The 18,261-nt window shown below is 40.9% G+C and overlaps 1 protein-coding gene across 5 annotated transcripts in view; it reads left to right on the top strand.

Annotated features, from left to right (window-relative positions):
- pak5 (p21 protein (Cdc42/Rac)-activated kinase 5) overlaps positions 1–15,023 on the top strand; it is an 80,060-nt gene extending 65,037 nt beyond the window's left edge. For all 5 annotated transcript variants that reach the window (XM_026194038.1, XM_026194036.1, XM_026194037.1 and 2 more), the window contains 9 exons: positions 85–924; positions 5,228–5,437; positions 5,691–5,832; positions 6,151–6,305; positions 7,281–7,414; positions 11,159–11,285; positions 11,754–11,879; positions 12,003–12,137; positions 13,725–15,023. In XM_026194038.1, the coding sequence (XP_026049823.1) occupies positions 85–924; positions 5,228–5,437; positions 5,691–5,832; positions 6,151–6,305; positions 7,281–7,414; positions 11,159–11,285; positions 11,754–11,879; positions 12,003–12,137; positions 13,725–13,880 (2,025 nt within the window). In that variant the 3' untranslated portion in view covers positions 13,881–15,023. The remainder of the gene's footprint in view (positions 1–84; positions 925–5,227; positions 5,438–5,690; positions 5,833–6,150; positions 6,306–7,280; positions 7,415–11,158; positions 11,286–11,753; positions 11,880–12,002; positions 12,138–13,724) is intronic.
- The last annotated feature ends 3,238 nt before the right edge of the window (positions 15,024–18,261 follow it).

Here is an 18,261-nt window from a genome sequence, read left to right as displayed (position 1 = left end):
CAAAGTATCAGGGTTATCGCCATCAAACTCTCAGACGCACAAGTCTCCTCTATGCTAAGTTTCATGTGTTTGCTTTGCTTGTAGACCATTGTTCGAGGGAACCGGCCACCCAAAGATGCATCCATTAACGGCCTGCTGGAGGAGTTCGACAACATTTCGGTAACACGTTCCAACTCCCTGCGTAAAGAGAGCCCGCCAGGCCCCCATCAGGCTGGAGGCATCTCCAAACCCTCGGGCAGTGGCCACCTCACTGCTCCAGAGGAGAACGGATTCAACCACTACTACTCCCGCTACTCGTGTGACCTGGACACGTCCAGCAGGGACTTTTCTCTGGACCCCGGCAAGCCAAGCTTCTCCATAGATGGGGATTGGGCACTTGGCAGGCACTATCGATTCACCAAGCAGAATGGCCACTCACACCCCATACGCAGCCCCTTTTACCCTGATGCCATGCCTCAGAAATCAGACTATGGCAAACTTCCACCTGACTATCACACCTATCTGGAGAGCAAAGGGCGGTCGGCGGATGAGGTGGCCTCTACGGTGGGTAGCGGAGTAGGTTCCAGCGGCTACTACCGGGCATCGGTGGGGGGTTCATCCAGCCAGGACTACCGGGACACATCAGTTGGCACACCGTCTCGTGCATCGCTACACAGCGAGCAGATTAACTACCCCGACAGTGAGTGGAGTTACGGCGGCATGAGGGACGAATATGAGAAGCGACCCAAGAGTTCCTACGTGACCCAGACCAGCCCCACGCCTGCCATCAGGCAGCGATCTCGGTCAGGCTCTGGGCTGCAGGAGCCAAATGTCCCCTATGCCGCCAGTGGGACTTTCAGGAGCCCGCCACAGGCCCACCCGTACAGCTCCTACACCTACCCTCGCCTTTCGGAGAGTCTCGCCAACTCACAGACTTTAACCAAGGTAACTAAAGCAAAATGGAAATGCCATGTTTCAACACACTATATCCTCCCAACAAGTCTGTACGAACGTATCAGAGAGAATTTTATACATGTACACTCATGTGACACACACTTTAACCTCCCAGTCACCTTTTCACATTATTTTCTTCTTCAGTGCACTGCAAAAACTCAAAATCTTACCAAGTATATTTGTCTTATTTCTAGTCAAAATTATCTCATTACACTTAAAATAAGACACAATCAGCTACAGGGCAACATTTCAGTAAGCTAAAGGAACTTGTTTCAAGACAGTGAATCTTGAAACTAGAGAAAAACTAGAGATTTTTCACTTGTTCCATTGGCAGATTTTTTCACTTATTTTAAGCTAAAATATCTTGTATTAAGTGAAAAAATCTGCCAATGGAACAAGTGAAAAATCTCTAGTTTTTCTCTAGTTTCAAGATTCACTGTCTTGAAACAAGTTCCTTTAGCTTACTGAAATGTTGCCCTGTAGCTGATTGTGTCTTATTTTAAGTGTAATGAGATAATTTTGACTAGAAATAAGACAAATATACTTGGTAAGATTTTGAGTTTTTGCAGTGTGTTTCGAGTTCTCTCTGATCCTCAACCATCAGTTTTCTTTTTCTGCTCTTCCTGCCTGATAGATGGTTTCAGCTTTAATCTACTCTTCTCTGAAGGAGGAAGGTGATGTCACATAAAGAATTGCACCTCTGGCGTGTCCACTAGCTCTATACACAGTTCAATTAATGCTCAGACTGACCACTGACCAAAAAGCTCTGACTTACACAAATTAATAAATAGGAGCAAGTGTTCTTGGGGTTCAAATTTATACTGAAGCTTTGCACCACACAAACTGCAATCACTGCTAAATATAGCGTTTTAACAGAAACATAATTGGCACAAAGGTATAAAAATATACTATCATTGCAATTATTAAAAGGCTAAGAGAATTACAAATGCAAATATGCATAACGGTGGTCAAGACGAACTCAGCAGAAATTAAATATCTAATAGCAAAGCTTTAGAGCACAGGTGTCGAACTCCAGGCCTCGAGGGCCGGTGTCCTGCAGGTTTTAGATGTGTCCTTGATCCAACACAGCTGATTTAAATCGCTAAATGACCTCCTCAACATGTCTTGAAGTTCTCCAGAGGCCTGGTAATGAACTAATCATTTGTTTCAGGTGTGTTGACCCTGGGTGAGATCTAAAACCTGCAGGACAGGCCTGGAGTTTGACACCCCTGCTTTAGAGATTAGAAATGAGTACATCAGAGGGACAGCTCAGGTTGAGCAGTTTGGGGACAAAGTTAAAGCAGCAAGGCTGAGATGGTTTGGACATGAGGAGACTTTTCAGAAGGAAAAGAGGAAGATCACGAAGAAGGTTAATGGATGTTGAACGGGGACGTTGCTGTGGCAACACCTTTCCTCAATTATTTCTTCTCTATTGACATCAAATAAGAGTCAATAAGCTGTTTGGAATTTGCACGAGAAGATTTGTCAAGTTTTTTATGGGCACAAGCCACATGCTCAACTCTGCTGCTCAACCCACAAATGAATTTTTCCTTACAAATGCGGCACCATTTAAAGGTAACTAAACAGGCTTTTCAACAGTATAAGATTTATTACCATGAAACATTGTTACAACAAAGAAATAATCAATCAAACACTAATTTCCTTACTTTTTTGTGGAACGCATAGATGGGCTTTGATGTTAAGGATGCCCAGAAATATTTTTTTTTGTTTTTGTGACATGGAAATGCTTTTTATATGACTGTATTACAGATTTTTAACTGAAAACATCTCACAAACAAAACACACAGAAGGCAGGTTTTTGCACGTTTGTAAAAGTTAGAAAAAAAACATGAATTTAAAGGAACCTATGTGATTGTTGGTAAAATCCCCCAGCAGTGTCACTCAGTAGATTGTATATTGTATTTGGGAACAGCTGCACTGTAAGTATGCCGGCTCTTGTGCAGCCCGTGTCGTGCTCCAGTGGAGCAGTGGGAGAGACGCCCAAGAGATTCCTCTGCACAGAAACTCCACTGACAAGAACAAACGAACCGTCCACGCGTTAGTGGCTGTGTAATGTAACCATATGCTTTCGGTTACTCGTAGTTTTTTTACACCAGAATTCTCAGTGCAAAGAACTCCGTGTGCTGCGGTGGAAGATAATAGATCAGGAAATATAGCAGAGGGCAAAAGGTGGGGTCAGACTTTTCACACAACACCTTTTACATCATTCTTCCAAAGCTCTCCGAGCATCATTAAACCCGCGAGTGCCGCTATCACAGTTCTGCACCATGCCTCCCTTCACACACAGCGAGCCGAGAGGGGAAACCGGGTTTGCTGATGTAGATCCCAGGGTGCCTTGATGAAAAACCATTTAACCCGTGTGTCTCGGTAAATAGCCACTCGAAGAAAAAGCAGCCACGGAGAATGCAAGAGCAGCAGGAAGGCGATGCAGGAGAAGGTCATTTTTCTTTCATGTTGTTTGTTTCACATTTCTGCTGCTGTTTGAGTTGTCACGCTTAAAGAGGCGCGCTTGCTTTTCTATTTTAAAAAAAAGAATAAGTAAAGAGTTGAAAGCCAATTTAGCCAAATTATACATGAAAGAATATGTTTGAGCATTTACAAACTTACTCTTTCATATCTCAAAGGCGTGACTATAATTGGACTTAATGTGATGGTGTTTTTAATATTTCTTGTTTGATTTTCACAGCAGTGGTTTAAAAAAAGGAAACAACAAAACAAGGAGTCATCTGGCAGCTGAAGAATCACTATTCTTCTTGGCTCACGGACCTTGGAACAAACCCACCTCCCTCTCTCTTTGCTCACTCTCTGCCTTTTCTTCTCTTTTCCTGGTTCAGCCCACTCACACCGCTGAAGTAAATCCTTCTTTTTCCCTGCCGTTGTTGGAAGACGTTGGGGATGTAATAGTAGACAGCACAGAAACTTGGCCACACACAAAGATGCAAACGCACACACACACACACGCACGCTTCCTTTCTCTCTGCCGCCGTCTCTCTCTCTCTCTTCCTCACTGTTTTGTAGCGAGTGTGAGCTCAGTGCCGCAGCTCTCAGTGACAAATTGATGTTGCGGCACTTTCCCTTTCTGCAGCCTTAGCATAAAACTGGCCGAACGATGTTCCACCGCGGAATTCAATTTCACAGTTGAGTTAGGTTGTTGATTACCCTGCCAAACTCAGATTAATGCGCGTTTAACCAACATGGATCAGGAGACCCCTGGCTGACAGCCAGCGAGCGCTTGCTGGCCAACGATAGAGGGGCACGAGACGGGGGCCTCCCAGCAGCCACCCCCGCACCTGCCTCAGAGTGATTGATTAAAAGAGTTCACACCATGTAATTATACACCATCCCAACACATCAGGGCTCCTCCTCCTACCCTGTCTGTGCTTGTGGGTTTCAGTCTGTGTACGTGTGTGTGTGTCTCTTTGTGAAAGAAAGAGAAATAGCGATTAGGCGCAGAGAGAGTGACAAATAAAAGAAAGGAGGAAAGAGAGTTTTATTTATTATAGTCGGAGTCTCTTGAGGGGGAAAATCAGGCTGGCTGGAGATCATTTTAGAGAGGTGTGGCAAAGGTGATTTAGTTTAGTCTCTGCAGGGTGAAAGCAGATTCATCTTCTAAGTTAATTTTTGTTTTTTCTTTGCTGTAATCCACTTTAGATCACTCTGGGTAGTGTTGATGTTTGCTGTAGCACTTTAATCCCTCTCCTGGGGTTTAAATGACAGACTTTTGTCACGTAGATATGCCACTGACAGCTGTACAGTATCAGCCTGTCTCTACTTACGTCCTATTGTTAATGACCTGTGGCCAGTTTTCCTTAAAATGACAGGATCCATGTGACATAATACGATGACGAAGCTATTAGGTTATGAAACCACTCCAAGTGTGCGTATTTGTAGCCAATTGTGAGTCATGTAATGAAAGCTGAGTCATGTAAGCACTACTGCATTCTCACTAATACCCAATACCCTACTTTGAAGGACAATCTTAAGGAAGAGCTGTGTCCCAGATCTGAGTCCACTGCAGGCTCTTGGTTGATGAATGGAGTAGCTGTGAAGCATTTTAGAGGGGGTGGGGTGGTAAGGATAAGGTATGGTCCCTGTCCTGTGCACTAAATGTTCTCCGTTAGGTCTGTCCGGGAGTAATGTGCCTGCAGGTGTAGTGTATGACCGTGGATGTACAGGCTGACGTTTAACAGTAAAATTCTTCAGTATTCACTGCAGTAAAATGCTGACATCTGCGTAACACTAGACTTATATGTAATTTTCCTCGCTTTTCCAGGGCGACTATGAGCGTCCATCACGCGATGACAGTCCCCAGGTCGCAGGTGGTGACACGTACCCCCGAGGGCCTCTTAAGCTACCTCAGAGCCACACGAAGCCGCCTGGCTACCCCTCGGTGCACCTGCCGTACCCCCCGATCTTTCACCATTACAAACCCTCTCCTTACCATCATCCTCCCTCCCAGCCCAGTCCACCATATACCCCGCAGGTACAGTATGTTCGCTAACTTCACATATAAAAACTGCATCATAGTGATGATTCAGTTTGCTACAGATTGCAGATTATACTCTGTGACTTTGGTAAGTTAGCTGAGATCAACACTTCCTCCAGGTTTTTAACTGTAACCATCTTAAATCTCTAACTAAAGTAGCTCTTTCCCAAATTGATTCTTTAGAAAATAAAATCATTAGGTATATAAGCCATGTTATTTCTGTCTTTTTTTTTATAACTTTTTCATCCAGGGGGCCTACTCACAGCCTTCGTCACCTTACGTCCCCCCAGGGGCTTATCCGCCTCCTTCCTGGGGGTCAAGCTCTGACACGCAGCCCTCCAGAGTTTCCCATGAGCAGTTCAGAGCAGCACTTCAGCTGGTGGTCAACCCTGGTAACTTGAAATTAAAGGAACATTGAAATGACACACAAGCATGTGACAACTTGATAAATGGACGGAATGGACACTTTACCCAAACACACATACATTCATGCAACTTGTTGTTTTTCTACATCCAAGTGTTTCCTGTCTAACATTCAGAGTTTCATATAGCAGTATTTAGAGTCTGTAAGGGCGTGAATAAACTGCAGCTTGAGTATCTAGCAGAGGCATGCAACTGCAACTTCTAGATGTTTTTTTTTTTACATTTATATCTTTCTTTGTGTCTGATGTTGCATTAAAATGAGGCACGATGTTTGTGTTCTCCTCCAGGCGACCCTCGGGAATACCTGGACAGCTTTATTAAGATTGGCGAGGGATCCACAGGTATTGTTTGCATCGCCACCGAGAAGCACAGCGGAAAGCAGGTGGCAGTGAAGAAGATGGACCTCAGAAAACAGCAGAGAAGAGAGCTGCTTTTTAACGAGGTATCAAACAACGATTACCTGAGAAACTGTCCTTAGCTCATACTATAATCCAAATAGTTCTGATGTCGTATGTTTGAGTGAATTAATCAGGTGGATTTAGATTGGGGCCATAATGACCACAGAACTAACATTTGTCACAGATTGTTGATAGCCTAAGCAAGCGACAGTCGTGAAACTGTTTTAATTAGCATAATAAAAATGCCACTTTATGCTAATTAATGAAACAAACAGCAAGAGTTCAGTTTGCCCTTATTTCCCTAACATCCATCCACAGCAATTAAACCACTAACACATTTTTTTTTGCATCTGTAATGACATTTATTGACTAAACTGAAGACGTGTTTACGCCGAAAACCTTAAGCAAGAAATGTATTCGTGACTGCTCACATTCATGATGTCCTGACAAGCTAAAAAATGAGCTGCATTTCATTTGCCCAGGAAAAAAAAAGTCTAATGTATTTAAATGTGAACTGAGCGACGCTCGGATTGCATTTCTGCCCTGATTCTTTTGTATTTTGGTCTCTGTTTAGTGTGCATGAGTGGGAGAGAGAATGCATGTATGTAAGCATGAGTGCGAGTTGTGGAGCAGCGGGTGTTCAGCGGGAAAGTAATTTGTTTCGTGTAATCCTATTAATTTGAATGTAATCCTTTTATGATTAAGCCTCCAGAACATGTTCATATTAGACAAAGGGGAAGTTGAATTAATATTGAAAAAATGAAATTACATGAATAGATTCAATAAACCACTGCAATTGTAGATAATTTTTTGTAGCATATTTTAGCATACATTCTTAAATATGGTATTGAATTGAGGAATTTCAGAGAGAAACCTTTTTGAGGCTCAAAGCATGATTTTTATTTCATATTAACAGTGTAGTAACAAAGTATAGCAGCATAATAACAGTGACAGAGCCAGTGTACTACAGTGTCATTAGTAACGATACATACATATATATTTCTCTGTCTGTGTTTTAGGTGGTGATCATGAGGGACTACCATCATGAAAATGTTGTGGACATGTACAACAGTTACCTGGTGGGAGACGAGCTTTGGGTCGTCATGGAGTTCCTGGAGGGAGGGGCACTCACTGACATTGTGACTCACACCAGGTAACTGCTCAATGCACAAATGCTGAGGTAAACCATCAAGCTGTGTGATGCGGAGCTTGGAGGATGTAAGCTGTTGTTAGGGTTATAAAATTATAAAATATAAATTATAAAAGGACATTTTGAAAAACAGGATAATTATTTTGCTCAAGTAGTTAATAGACGTCAAACTCAACAACCAGGTGAGCAGCATGTAAAGGTCCTGAGGCACGTTTTAACTTTTAAGTGATTAGTAAGATATTCCCTAAAAATGAATCACGGATTCAGCATTGCAAGAACCAGGTAAAAATTAACGTGTTACATCTCGTTTAAAGTTATTGTCCAGTCGAACACAGGCTTTTTAAACCTTTATTTTACCATGAAGGCTCATTGACACCATACTCTACTTAGGAAGAGAGACCTTGGCATTGAAGCAGGAATACAAGCTGCTAATACAGAGTCTATCAAAAGGAATCATCTGATTTCACAGTATCGTTCACTGGTAAAGATCAGAACACGTATTATAAGAAAGAACGGATTCACGAGTTTCACATGGCTGCTGGCGGCTGCAGTGACTCCAGACATGCTCACAATAATGTGTGAGATGAGTTTGACTATCATATGGAGATGCGACCAGAGAAGGACACATTTAACTTTTGAACATTGTGAGTTGTATATGTAAAAGTTTATCTTCAGCCATGTATTTTAAAATGTCCCGTAAGTTTTTATGTCTATTACTTTAAAAAATCTAGCTTTTTGAAATTGGATGATTCGTTTTGATACACCCTGCATACTAAATGAAACATAAAGTGCAGCATATTTATTTACACATTGTTCAGCTGGTCATTAATGCAAATATCTAATCAGCAACTCGATGCATTTAGGCATGTACACGTGGTTTCGCACAGTTGTTGTCAGATGGGCTGACAACAACAACCAGAAACTTGTGATTTACTGGTTCACACACAAACATCTCTACATTTTACAGAAATTGGTTGAAAAAAAAATCTATTGAGTCCTACTTCAAGCAAGCGCCTTGTCAAACAGAGCACCTCTGGGATGTGGTGGAAACATATAATTGCTCAGTAAGAAAATGCATGTTCTGCAGATGTGTAAAATAAATAAAAACACTGCAGAGACAATCAGCTTCCTTCTCTATTGTTACCTAAGTTTCAAAGGACCTTATAGACAGACTTTGCTCCCTTCTAACAGAGCCAAGTTTACCTGTTTTTTATATGATGTCCATCCTCTCATCCAAGAAAACTAGCGTCATTCAAAAATGTGAAATCATCTTTATTTTTAATTATTTTATTTTTCAGTTCAATGGCTGTTTTCAGACTGTCTGAAAGAGTTAAAGTATCAGATTTTGAAGCATTATGTAATACTTTTATATAAAAGAAGAAATCAGGCCACAGCTTTGTGTGTGTCATTTGTGTTCGTTTTGACTGGTGAGATTGACGGAGAGAGAATCCACATGGGAGGGAAAAAGGTTTATGTCACCTTTTAAAGGGCGTGTTGTTCAGATGATGTTGCTGACATCAAATGGATTTTAATATAACTTAGCAAGCACTGGTGCGCAGTCGAAATTCAATTTTTTTTATTTTATTTGTTGCAGCTGACACGAACAGGTGAATAATTTTGCAAGGCGCAGAGGAAGGACCGGCTGAGACGATACGATGCTCCGATAGTTTCAGGATTATCGTTCTCCAACTTTTCCAAATGGTTTCTGTGTTACTGAGTTGCGTTTCTAAGCTGCTGCCTCATTGTTTTAAGCTTACTTTGTGCTTGGTGTTTAATTACAGTCATTTGCGCGGAGTGTCAGCATTAGCGCTGCGCGGTGTCGGATGCTAATAACACGCTTTGGCGAGGCTGAGCACCGCTGCTGCTGTGAAGTATTTTGAACAGTCTCCCACACAGATGTTTGCTCGTTTGTGTGCTCGGTGCATGCATGAGAGAAAGTTTCACCACGAGTGCTTTTAAAAGTACTCACGGAAAGCTCATAAAAGTGGATTTTAAACAGAATTTCTCTTTTTGATAAAGACTCACATACATTCACCCTGTAGGGTCAGTTGCTTTTTTTTTTTTTTTACCTTTTATTAATATTATCAGAAAAAGTTTGGAATAAAACTTAATAGATGTCCTTATAAAATGTAGATTGATTAGTATGCAGGCATAAAATAAAATCAGTGAGAAAATACCGCAGAAGGGCTTGAGCGGTGTATTTTCTTCATCAGTAATTTCTGCCATATTTGTCCAGGTGAAAGCCTGCTGCTATTTCTGTTAGGCTTTTTGTTGTGGAAATAACTGCTGCCTGCCTCGCGTTGTGCAAGCCTCATCAGCTTGCTGGCAGCAAACACACAAACGCACACACGCTCTGAGATTTATGGACACATGCGCGCTCAATTCTAACTCACACAGGCAAGTCTGCAGCGGGAGGAGAATGGGGGGTCTGCAGAACTATTTCAGTCACGTTCAGATTTCAATTATACTTTTAAAGTTGGGTAATGATCTGCACTTCGAGGGGATTTTTATCTAGTGTAAATGCAAAAGCATATGGGTTTGTGTGTGCAGCTGTGTGTGTGTGAGTATGAATGCCTTAGTGTTTGTGTGTGCACCTTTTGTCTGTGTGTAGGTGCATGTGTAATTCTCCTCCCTTTGACAACCTTTACAGGCTCATTAAAGTTGTTTTTCACTTTGTGAAACAATTTTCTATTTCACTGATCCTGCCTCCATGAGTGTGTGTGTGTGTGTGTGTGTGTGTGTGTGTGTGTGTGTGTGTGTGTGTGTGTGTGTGTGTGTGAGAGAGAGCTCATTTGTTTGTGTGTGTATGGGAGCGTGGGATTTTTTTCGGGGGGGGGGGTGTAAGTGGAGAGGCGGTAAGAGGTGATTCATTTTCACGTACGCGTCTCCATCCCATTCACTCCGAGTTAGCCGGTTGTTTTTCCATTAGCAGAAAGCTCATTTATCTCTTGTGATTGTAAAAGCATACATGTGTAACAATAAAATATGCTGCAATCTGTAGAGTGTGATTATATATGTTTAATATTATGAGCGTATGTGTAGCCCAAAGGGGTGTTTTCTCATAATGTAAGTTTGCAAGTAAGTGCCCCAATAGCGGGAACGTTACACTGTATGATAAAGAGAAGTGTGCAGAAGGGTTGCAAGCATGTAACATCATACTGCAATGCATATACAGTATATGTGCATCTGCATCCATCTGTATCCTTAGTTTGGGGTTTAAAACAAGCGCGCTTCTTTGTGCACATGTATTGTATGATTGCAGATTAGAGCGCACACAAATAAGCACACAGCACAGCCCGGCCAGCTGGGTCTAGAGACGTTAATGTTCAGTGGAGCTGTGAGTTTCTACATGAACTCAGTGAGACGCGCAGCATCGCCCCCTCTCTCCATATGGGACCCTCCTGCCTGCTCGTAGCTAGAAACGCTGCAGGCCACAGTGGGATATTTTCAAACTGGATTTCTACTCCATATCCTCTATAGGATGACTCTCAAGTCTTAAAGCCAGTCATTTTTGTAGCTCAAAGAATAAAAGTCAGTTTTATTTATGAATAAATGTTTTCTCGCAATGCACAGCACATGGAGAAAGCACAGGCGACAAAAATGAGCTTACTGGATAAAAACAGATAGCACATTTATTTAAAAGATAAACTACAAATTGTGGAAATAAACAGTTAGCTATGAAAATAAATCTAATCTGATTAAATAAAATATTTCTGACAGGCCGTGTGTGTGTGTGTCTCCTTACAGGATGAACGAGGAGCAGATTGCTACGGTGTGTCTGTCGGTGTTGAAGGCTCTGTCCTACCTGCACACACAGGGCGTCATCCACCGTGACATTAAGAGCGACTCCATTCTCCTGACTAGCGATGGCAGAGTAAGTGCACGTGCATATTTCTATTCATCCATGCTCCTCTTGGGATGCTATCAAATTAGTCACTGCTTAAACAGTAATCCACTAAACCCCAGGTAATAATAACCTAAGCTGCTATTCTTTTTCACTGGTCTCACACACACACACACACACACACACAGTCATTCAACACTCACTGACCTCCATGGGTGCCTGTCCTGCCGCTTGTCAACAGCCAATGCCAGAAACTCATCATCATCCATTACCGCCGTGCCCTAGTAATTAAATCCTGCTTAATGCCTCCTAACGAGTTGATAAGACATGATTAACTGAAGCTTAATTAAGTGCTAATATATGGGATTAGTGTCTTCTGACAAAGCTCTTGATCACAAGAGGTCAGTGCACTTCTGAACTAATATATTCTATTCTGTATGCCCACCAACCTGCTTAGTAGAGACTGGAACCATGTACTGTATATGTGTGTGTTTACAGATCAAGCTATCAGATTTTGGCTTTTGTGCCCAAGTTTCCAAAGAGGTACCCAAGAGGAAGTCCCTCGTGGGCACACCCTACTGGATGGCACCAGAGGTTATCTCAAGATTACCTTACGGGACTGAGGTGAGGACACATGCACAGAAATAACATTATTCTACTGAGGAGTTCAGGAGCATTTCCCTGTATATGTTATGCATGTATGTTTACTGTCCTGGCTGAATAGACTGAATGTTTTTGCGTGTTCAGGTGGACATCTGGTCTTTAGGCATTATGGTGATTGAGATGGTGGATGGAGAGCCCCCTTACTTCAATGAGCCCCCTCTGCAGGCCATGAGAAGGATACGAGACAACCTGCCCCCACGGCTAAAGGAGTCCCATAAGGTAAGAAAAGTCGAAGGCGAGTTCTCAATAAGTAAACGGATCAGACTTTTGCCAACAGCAGAAGAAAATGTTCTTAGAGCTGTCAACTGTTTAGCTGTAAAAACGCATCTCTGTGTGACAGCTCACCAGTCACACCTCAGGTGCAGAGAAGTGCAAGGTAACATTTATGAACTTATATTACAAAAGTACTACAACTCTTTTATTTTTGAGACACATGGATCCTGTAAATATTCATATGAAGCTACGGGTATTTAATTAAATTAATAGGAAAGACTTCTACAAACAGCTGTAAGCAACAGACCAAAATTTCAGTTCATGTTAATGTGTTTTTTCTAACTCAGATTGCATTTATTGTGAGTATCATTACTCATTACATAACCTAAGACTGGTCTGTGTCTATGTATGAGTATGTAATAATGGATACACCAGAAATATGGCAGTTGTCATATCTGAACAAAATGGGAATTTCAGTAGTTTTAATCATAAACCAAAGTACTGAACTGTTAAGATTTTGGGTAGATCGTAGTGCTAATTCAAAGTAAAGTGAACACCAAAGCCATTACAATTCATTCTAATGGGGACAGAATTTGGTGAGCGGTTGCTGGAAATTGTTGGCAATTGCTAGTGTGAAATTAGCCACAAAGATGTAGTGCACCAAAAACCTCCTTGGCATTGCTTTGGTTTCTAGCAGATTGCTGTGGTTGCTTGTGCTTTGCATGGCAAGCGCTCCTCACCAAGTGGTGACGAAACTTTGAGAAGTGCAGTCGAAACTGGAAATGCGTTCGCCTTAAAATAAAAGTTTCCCTTTTTGAAAGGTGTTGATTGCAGTGGTACAACCTGTTCTCATGACAGTGCGTTGCAGGCTTTAATCTAATGACTCGTGTTGCTGTTTGTCCCTCGAAATGTCCTTAAAGACGGTTTTATATCAGTCGACACTCACGTGTACCAATTAAAAAACTCAATAATCTGCATTTGGAAGGTCGTGAACAAGTAAGTTGTGTTGCCTTTCAGGCGAGAGACCCAAGTTTGAGTCATACATGTCAATTCTTTTTACGCTTCATTTGTATAATATTCATGCATGTAATTCATCTAGCAGCTTTTAAAAACAAAAAGAAGCTCAGGAAGCTACCAAAATATCTTGGTTTCCATGGTGATGCCTCGCTGTTTTCTACAAAACGTACATGCTTCTGACACTATGTTTCCTATTGAAGTACATTACTAAAATGTTCATGTTCCCATGAACACAAAAAAAAAACAGGAGACCACAGGAATACCAACAAATACAAGGTTGTTTTTTTTGTGTCACAGCCTCTTTGTGATGACAGCAACGTCTGGCAAAAACACGACAACCAATCAGGGAAGACACATTTCCCACTAGCAATTGGAGGTTGCCGGTGGTTGCTGACTGGTCTAAAGTCATGTGTGACTGACCTAAATGTTCCCAAAGTTGATGAAGAGATCGACATCTGTGTTGTCACTAAAAGTGTGTGTGTGTGTGTGTGTGTTAATTTTACTGCTGTTTTTTTGGCTATGTTATACTCAAACCTAGCTAAGCAGATGAATTCAAACATTTGCTCACATCTCCAGGTGTCAACCGTGTTACGCTCCTTCCTGGACCTGATGCTGGTGAGGGAACCGTCCCAGAGAGCCACAGCGCAGGAGCTCCTCCAGCACCCCTTCCTAAAGCTCTCGGGACCCCCTTCCTGTATCGTTCCCCTCATGAGACACTACCGCCATCGCTGACCTGCTGACTCAAACCCCAGCCCTCTCCTCCACTAAAAACATTCACATAAACACACTACCAGGGTGGCACTGCCCTCACCCAGCCAAAACACCCCCCTGCTTGGTGGTGTGCCACCAACTTTCACACCTGTAACCGTGAAGTAGATTAGCTAGAGGAATATCTAAGACATACATTAATAAAAAAAATTAAAAAACACAAGACAAAGCAAAGAAGAAAAAAACTATTGAAACCATGAACTGGAGTAGAAGAGCGTAATGTGCCAGAGGAAACTCTAGACATCCAGTAAACTAAGCAGACTGCCTCGCCCTGCTGCAGTCTTCTTTCTTCCCAGACTGTAAGTCTTCAGCGCCATGTAGACTTGTTGTAGCCATCCAGAGCTTCTCAGAGGGGGTGTGACAACATGGAAGGACCCAAAGCGACCAGCGTGCTGCTCCAGACCCGAGCAGCAGAGGGCAGAACAATCAGTGTGAAGAGAGAGCGGGTTTTTGACTGGTCACGACTGTTTACCGCGTCGTCGGTTCATCATAAGGAGCGCAGGCTGCTGCTCAGAGACGAGCTCTCTCGCATCTCTTGTCACACACTAACAGTGAAAATGTATTTTAGAGAAACCTGTAAGTTTTTCTGTACAGTTTTGATAACTTGCAGTATTTTATCGTGTCGTAACCATTGTGATATGAGCGGTATTAAATAGAGTTTCTGCAGAGATCTTTCCTACTGTTTATAATCCAATTTTTGCTTAAAGATATAAGAGATATCCCAAATAAACCCACCTAAAACCTGTTACTAAAAAAAATACTAAATATATTTATTATCTTACATTTGTAGACAGAACTTCCATTAAATGTTGGGAAAAAAGGGTAATGTCAGAATTTTGTATGACATTTTCAAATATTTATTTATTTATTGGAACTGAAGGTATATTTTTTTGGTAGTGTGGCCTTCTTTTGTTTGGTTTTTCTTTTTGGGTTTTTTTTGTTAGGTTTTGACTTCAATTTCTAAGAGCGCATTTGGCAGACAGTCGGTTTATCATCCAAGCAATACCCCAGACCTGCTGTATTTATGAATCCATGACGCCCTGTATTTATGATACTGTAACAACATCATGCATTTAAATGTAGCACAGACTGAGTGGATTTGAGAAAGGAAAGAAAAAAAACTAGCTTCACGCAGACTTGTTTTTTTTTTTATATTAGCAGTCTCACTGTGTTTCTTTCTTAATGCCAAAGAGGCGCCTGTCCAAGACGCCTCCCTACCGCACAGAGTTTAGGATGCTGATAAAAGGTTTTCTGCTCACATCCTCGCTGTCATCATCTCACTCCTTATCCCACCTCAGTCAGTCAGACACACACACTCGCTATCACCGGAGCTTTGCTGCCATTCTCATCTCTAGTTTGGACCAGGAGAACAGTGTTATCCCCTTCCCTGTTTTTACCCATCATTCACTGTGATATGTAAATATGACTGTGTGTACGTGAGCCTGTGCGTCTGCGTATGTCAAAGAGCAAAAGAGGTGGAGAGGTGTTTATCTCTACAGCATCTGAAAGTGTGTGTGTGCGTGTGTGTGTTTGTGCGTGCGCTGCTGGCTAAGCCTTGACAGTGAGTCAAGATTTGAATGAGTAAACACTTATCTGTGGTGTTGGCTTGTATAGTGATATTGCATGTTTGTTATCAGTGAAGCTGGTTTCAATTAAAAAAAAAAAAAAAAACACCCATAAAAACATCAAGATGTGTTGCATGGATTTTTCCTTCATCACCTTATTATGCAGTCGTCTCTTCTTCTTTTGTTTTTTTAACAGCACACTGTCAGAATATCCTAAAGAGGTCTTTTCAATCATCAACAGTTTATTTTCTCTTTGTTGTTTTTGGGTTCTCATTTCCAACAATTTCACCTGTATTTCACCTCCGAACACAGAAGCAAAAAAAGACACATTCATGGATCAGTGTTGCCATAATATATTAGGTTATTTCTCTCTCTTCCCTCTAAGCCATTTCCCTCTGAAACACCATAATGGGATATTGATTTAGCTCGGACAGAGAATGGAGCTTCTTTCTCACAGGAAGATCGACAGTGGTCTAGTAAATAAAAACACAGCTACTGGGGCCACTGAGAGTATCAGTGAGGATGACACCAGCTTGTAGAGTCAATGTTTGAGTTAGTGGAAAACACTCATCTGTTCCAAACACAACTTTTGTGTGTGAGTGTGTGTTTGTTTGTTAGTTTTCTAAACAACCTTTGGGAGGTATTTGAAATAGTTTGTGTCTTTAAATGGAATGATTTGTAATGAAGCAATAAAAAACAGATTATCTAAATGTGTTTATATACCATAACAGGCCTGCCAAAGTTGTTAGACCACCTTTGGGCTAGTTCCTGCTGCTGTAGGGTCTCAAGGATTGACACACACACATGCAGCTCTTATTGGGATATTTTTGTTTTATGTTATGTTTTTTTTTTAAATATTATTAGAAGATTTAAAATCTTTTGATTCATTACTTAGAATTTTTTTAATAATATACTGAAAACAATAATGTACATGTATCTATCTTTGCAGCTCATAAAGGAGAGGCAGAGATTTGCACTGGTTTCTGTAATGTACTGTCCTCCCTGCATTCAGTGTTGTTGTAGGCTAATAAGGTCACGGCCTCAGGTGTAGTGCATGCAGGTTACCTGGTGTTGCTCACTGGACTGGATATGAACTAAACCCTTTTTAACAGCTATGATCCCATCTCCTTATGACGCCCGAACAAGTAAAACTAAAGGGATATGCCCAAATCAAGGAATTTTTTAGGCCTTTTTCACGCGTGAGACTTGTCTGTAGCTAATAAAAGCTGAAGAAAATCGCAGCTTGCCGACCTTCGACAGTAAAAGTCCAACTGGAAAACTTGGAATTTCCTCCAGAATAAAAGAAGACAGGCGGAAGATCGTGGCTGCAGTTTTTGAGAGTTTGTGAAGCTCAGCAACAGGTGAGTTTTCCTCAGTTGTTGTTAGCATGTAGCTTTGTAGCAGAATGAAGGCCGGATGCTAACTTTTTAGAAGCGTCAACAGCTAATTGAAAATATGTATGTCAAAGTAAAGCATTCCTATCTGTGTTAACAAGCACAGATATCCTGCTTTGTGTTACCCGTCATGTAGTGGTTGAATTTAAAAAGCTTATTCGAGGTTAAACAGGGTAAATTCTCTGTCTATGTGATGCTCTTTTGTACAGTATGTTAAGCTCAGGTTGCTAATGCTAACACTTAACGTAGCCGCACAATCATGGTACCTCTTTGTAGGCCTACGGGGGATTTAAGGTTAATGTTTTAATAAATGCATAAATAAATACATCCAAAAATCTATGATTTTTTTTTAAATTAAAAGTATATGCTTCGATTGCTATTTGTTACAATATGTGTCAACTTACTTTTTTCTAATGAGTAAGTTATTCTAACATGAAGATAAGTAAAACAATGTAATATAAAACAATGTAACAGATGTCTTGAGCTATACCTGGCTTCTTTATATTTTCCTTGAAAAATTAGAAATATTGAAATGAAAACATAAATGAACGTTCTTAGGTAGCTTTCTTTTGCTGTCCTTCAGCAGTCTTTAACAATAGTTCTCCAGGTTTCTTTTGTTCTGTTCTCTCAGGATGACCCCACACTGCTTCAGTAATGTCAGGGTGCAGTTCTCTAGAGAGGCCAGTCCATGACTGATATTGTTCCACTGTGTGTGTTTTTTATTCAGGTATGCTTTTACTGCACTGAATGAAAATGAAGCTATTGCCAGTAGCAGTCAGGTACAAAGACTGGACTGAATGGGATTAAAAAAGCAGCAAAAGCCCAAAGAAAACCTTTGAAAGATCTTCCTGCTATTGCTCAAGATCACTTTGATTATCAATTAAATCTACAGTGCTTAACAAAATTATTTGACAACCTATCATTAAAAAAACAACAACATTTTCCAAATCTAATCAGAAACTTTTCATATTATTTATTAGGCAAATAACAAACAAAATTCATATTTATACCCAAATTTGAGCTGGCACACTGAACTCCAGTATACCATTCAACCAATGGCATCTCCATCAAAAATGTTAATATACTTCACTATTTTTTTTTCTTCATTTTTGTAAACCAACAATTTATAAATTCACAGATAACAACAATAATTGTATTTTGGCATATATATATATATATATATATATATATATATATATATATATATATATATATATATATATATATATATATATATATATATATATATATGGTGGTGGCTAACCAACCGGACATAGTGGTGGTAGACAAACAGAAGAAGATGGCCGTAGTGATCGATGTAGCGGTTCCGAATGACAGCAGTATCAGGAAGAAGGAACACGAGAAGCTGGAGAAATACCAAGGGCT

Source organism: Astatotilapia calliptera, chromosome 15 (assembly GCF_900246225.1).
Source record: "Astatotilapia calliptera chromosome 15, fAstCal1.2, whole genome shotgun sequence".
NCBI lineage: Eukaryota > Metazoa > Chordata > Actinopteri > Cichliformes > Cichlidae > Astatotilapia > Astatotilapia calliptera.
This window is presented reverse-complemented; position numbering and strand designations above follow the sequence as displayed.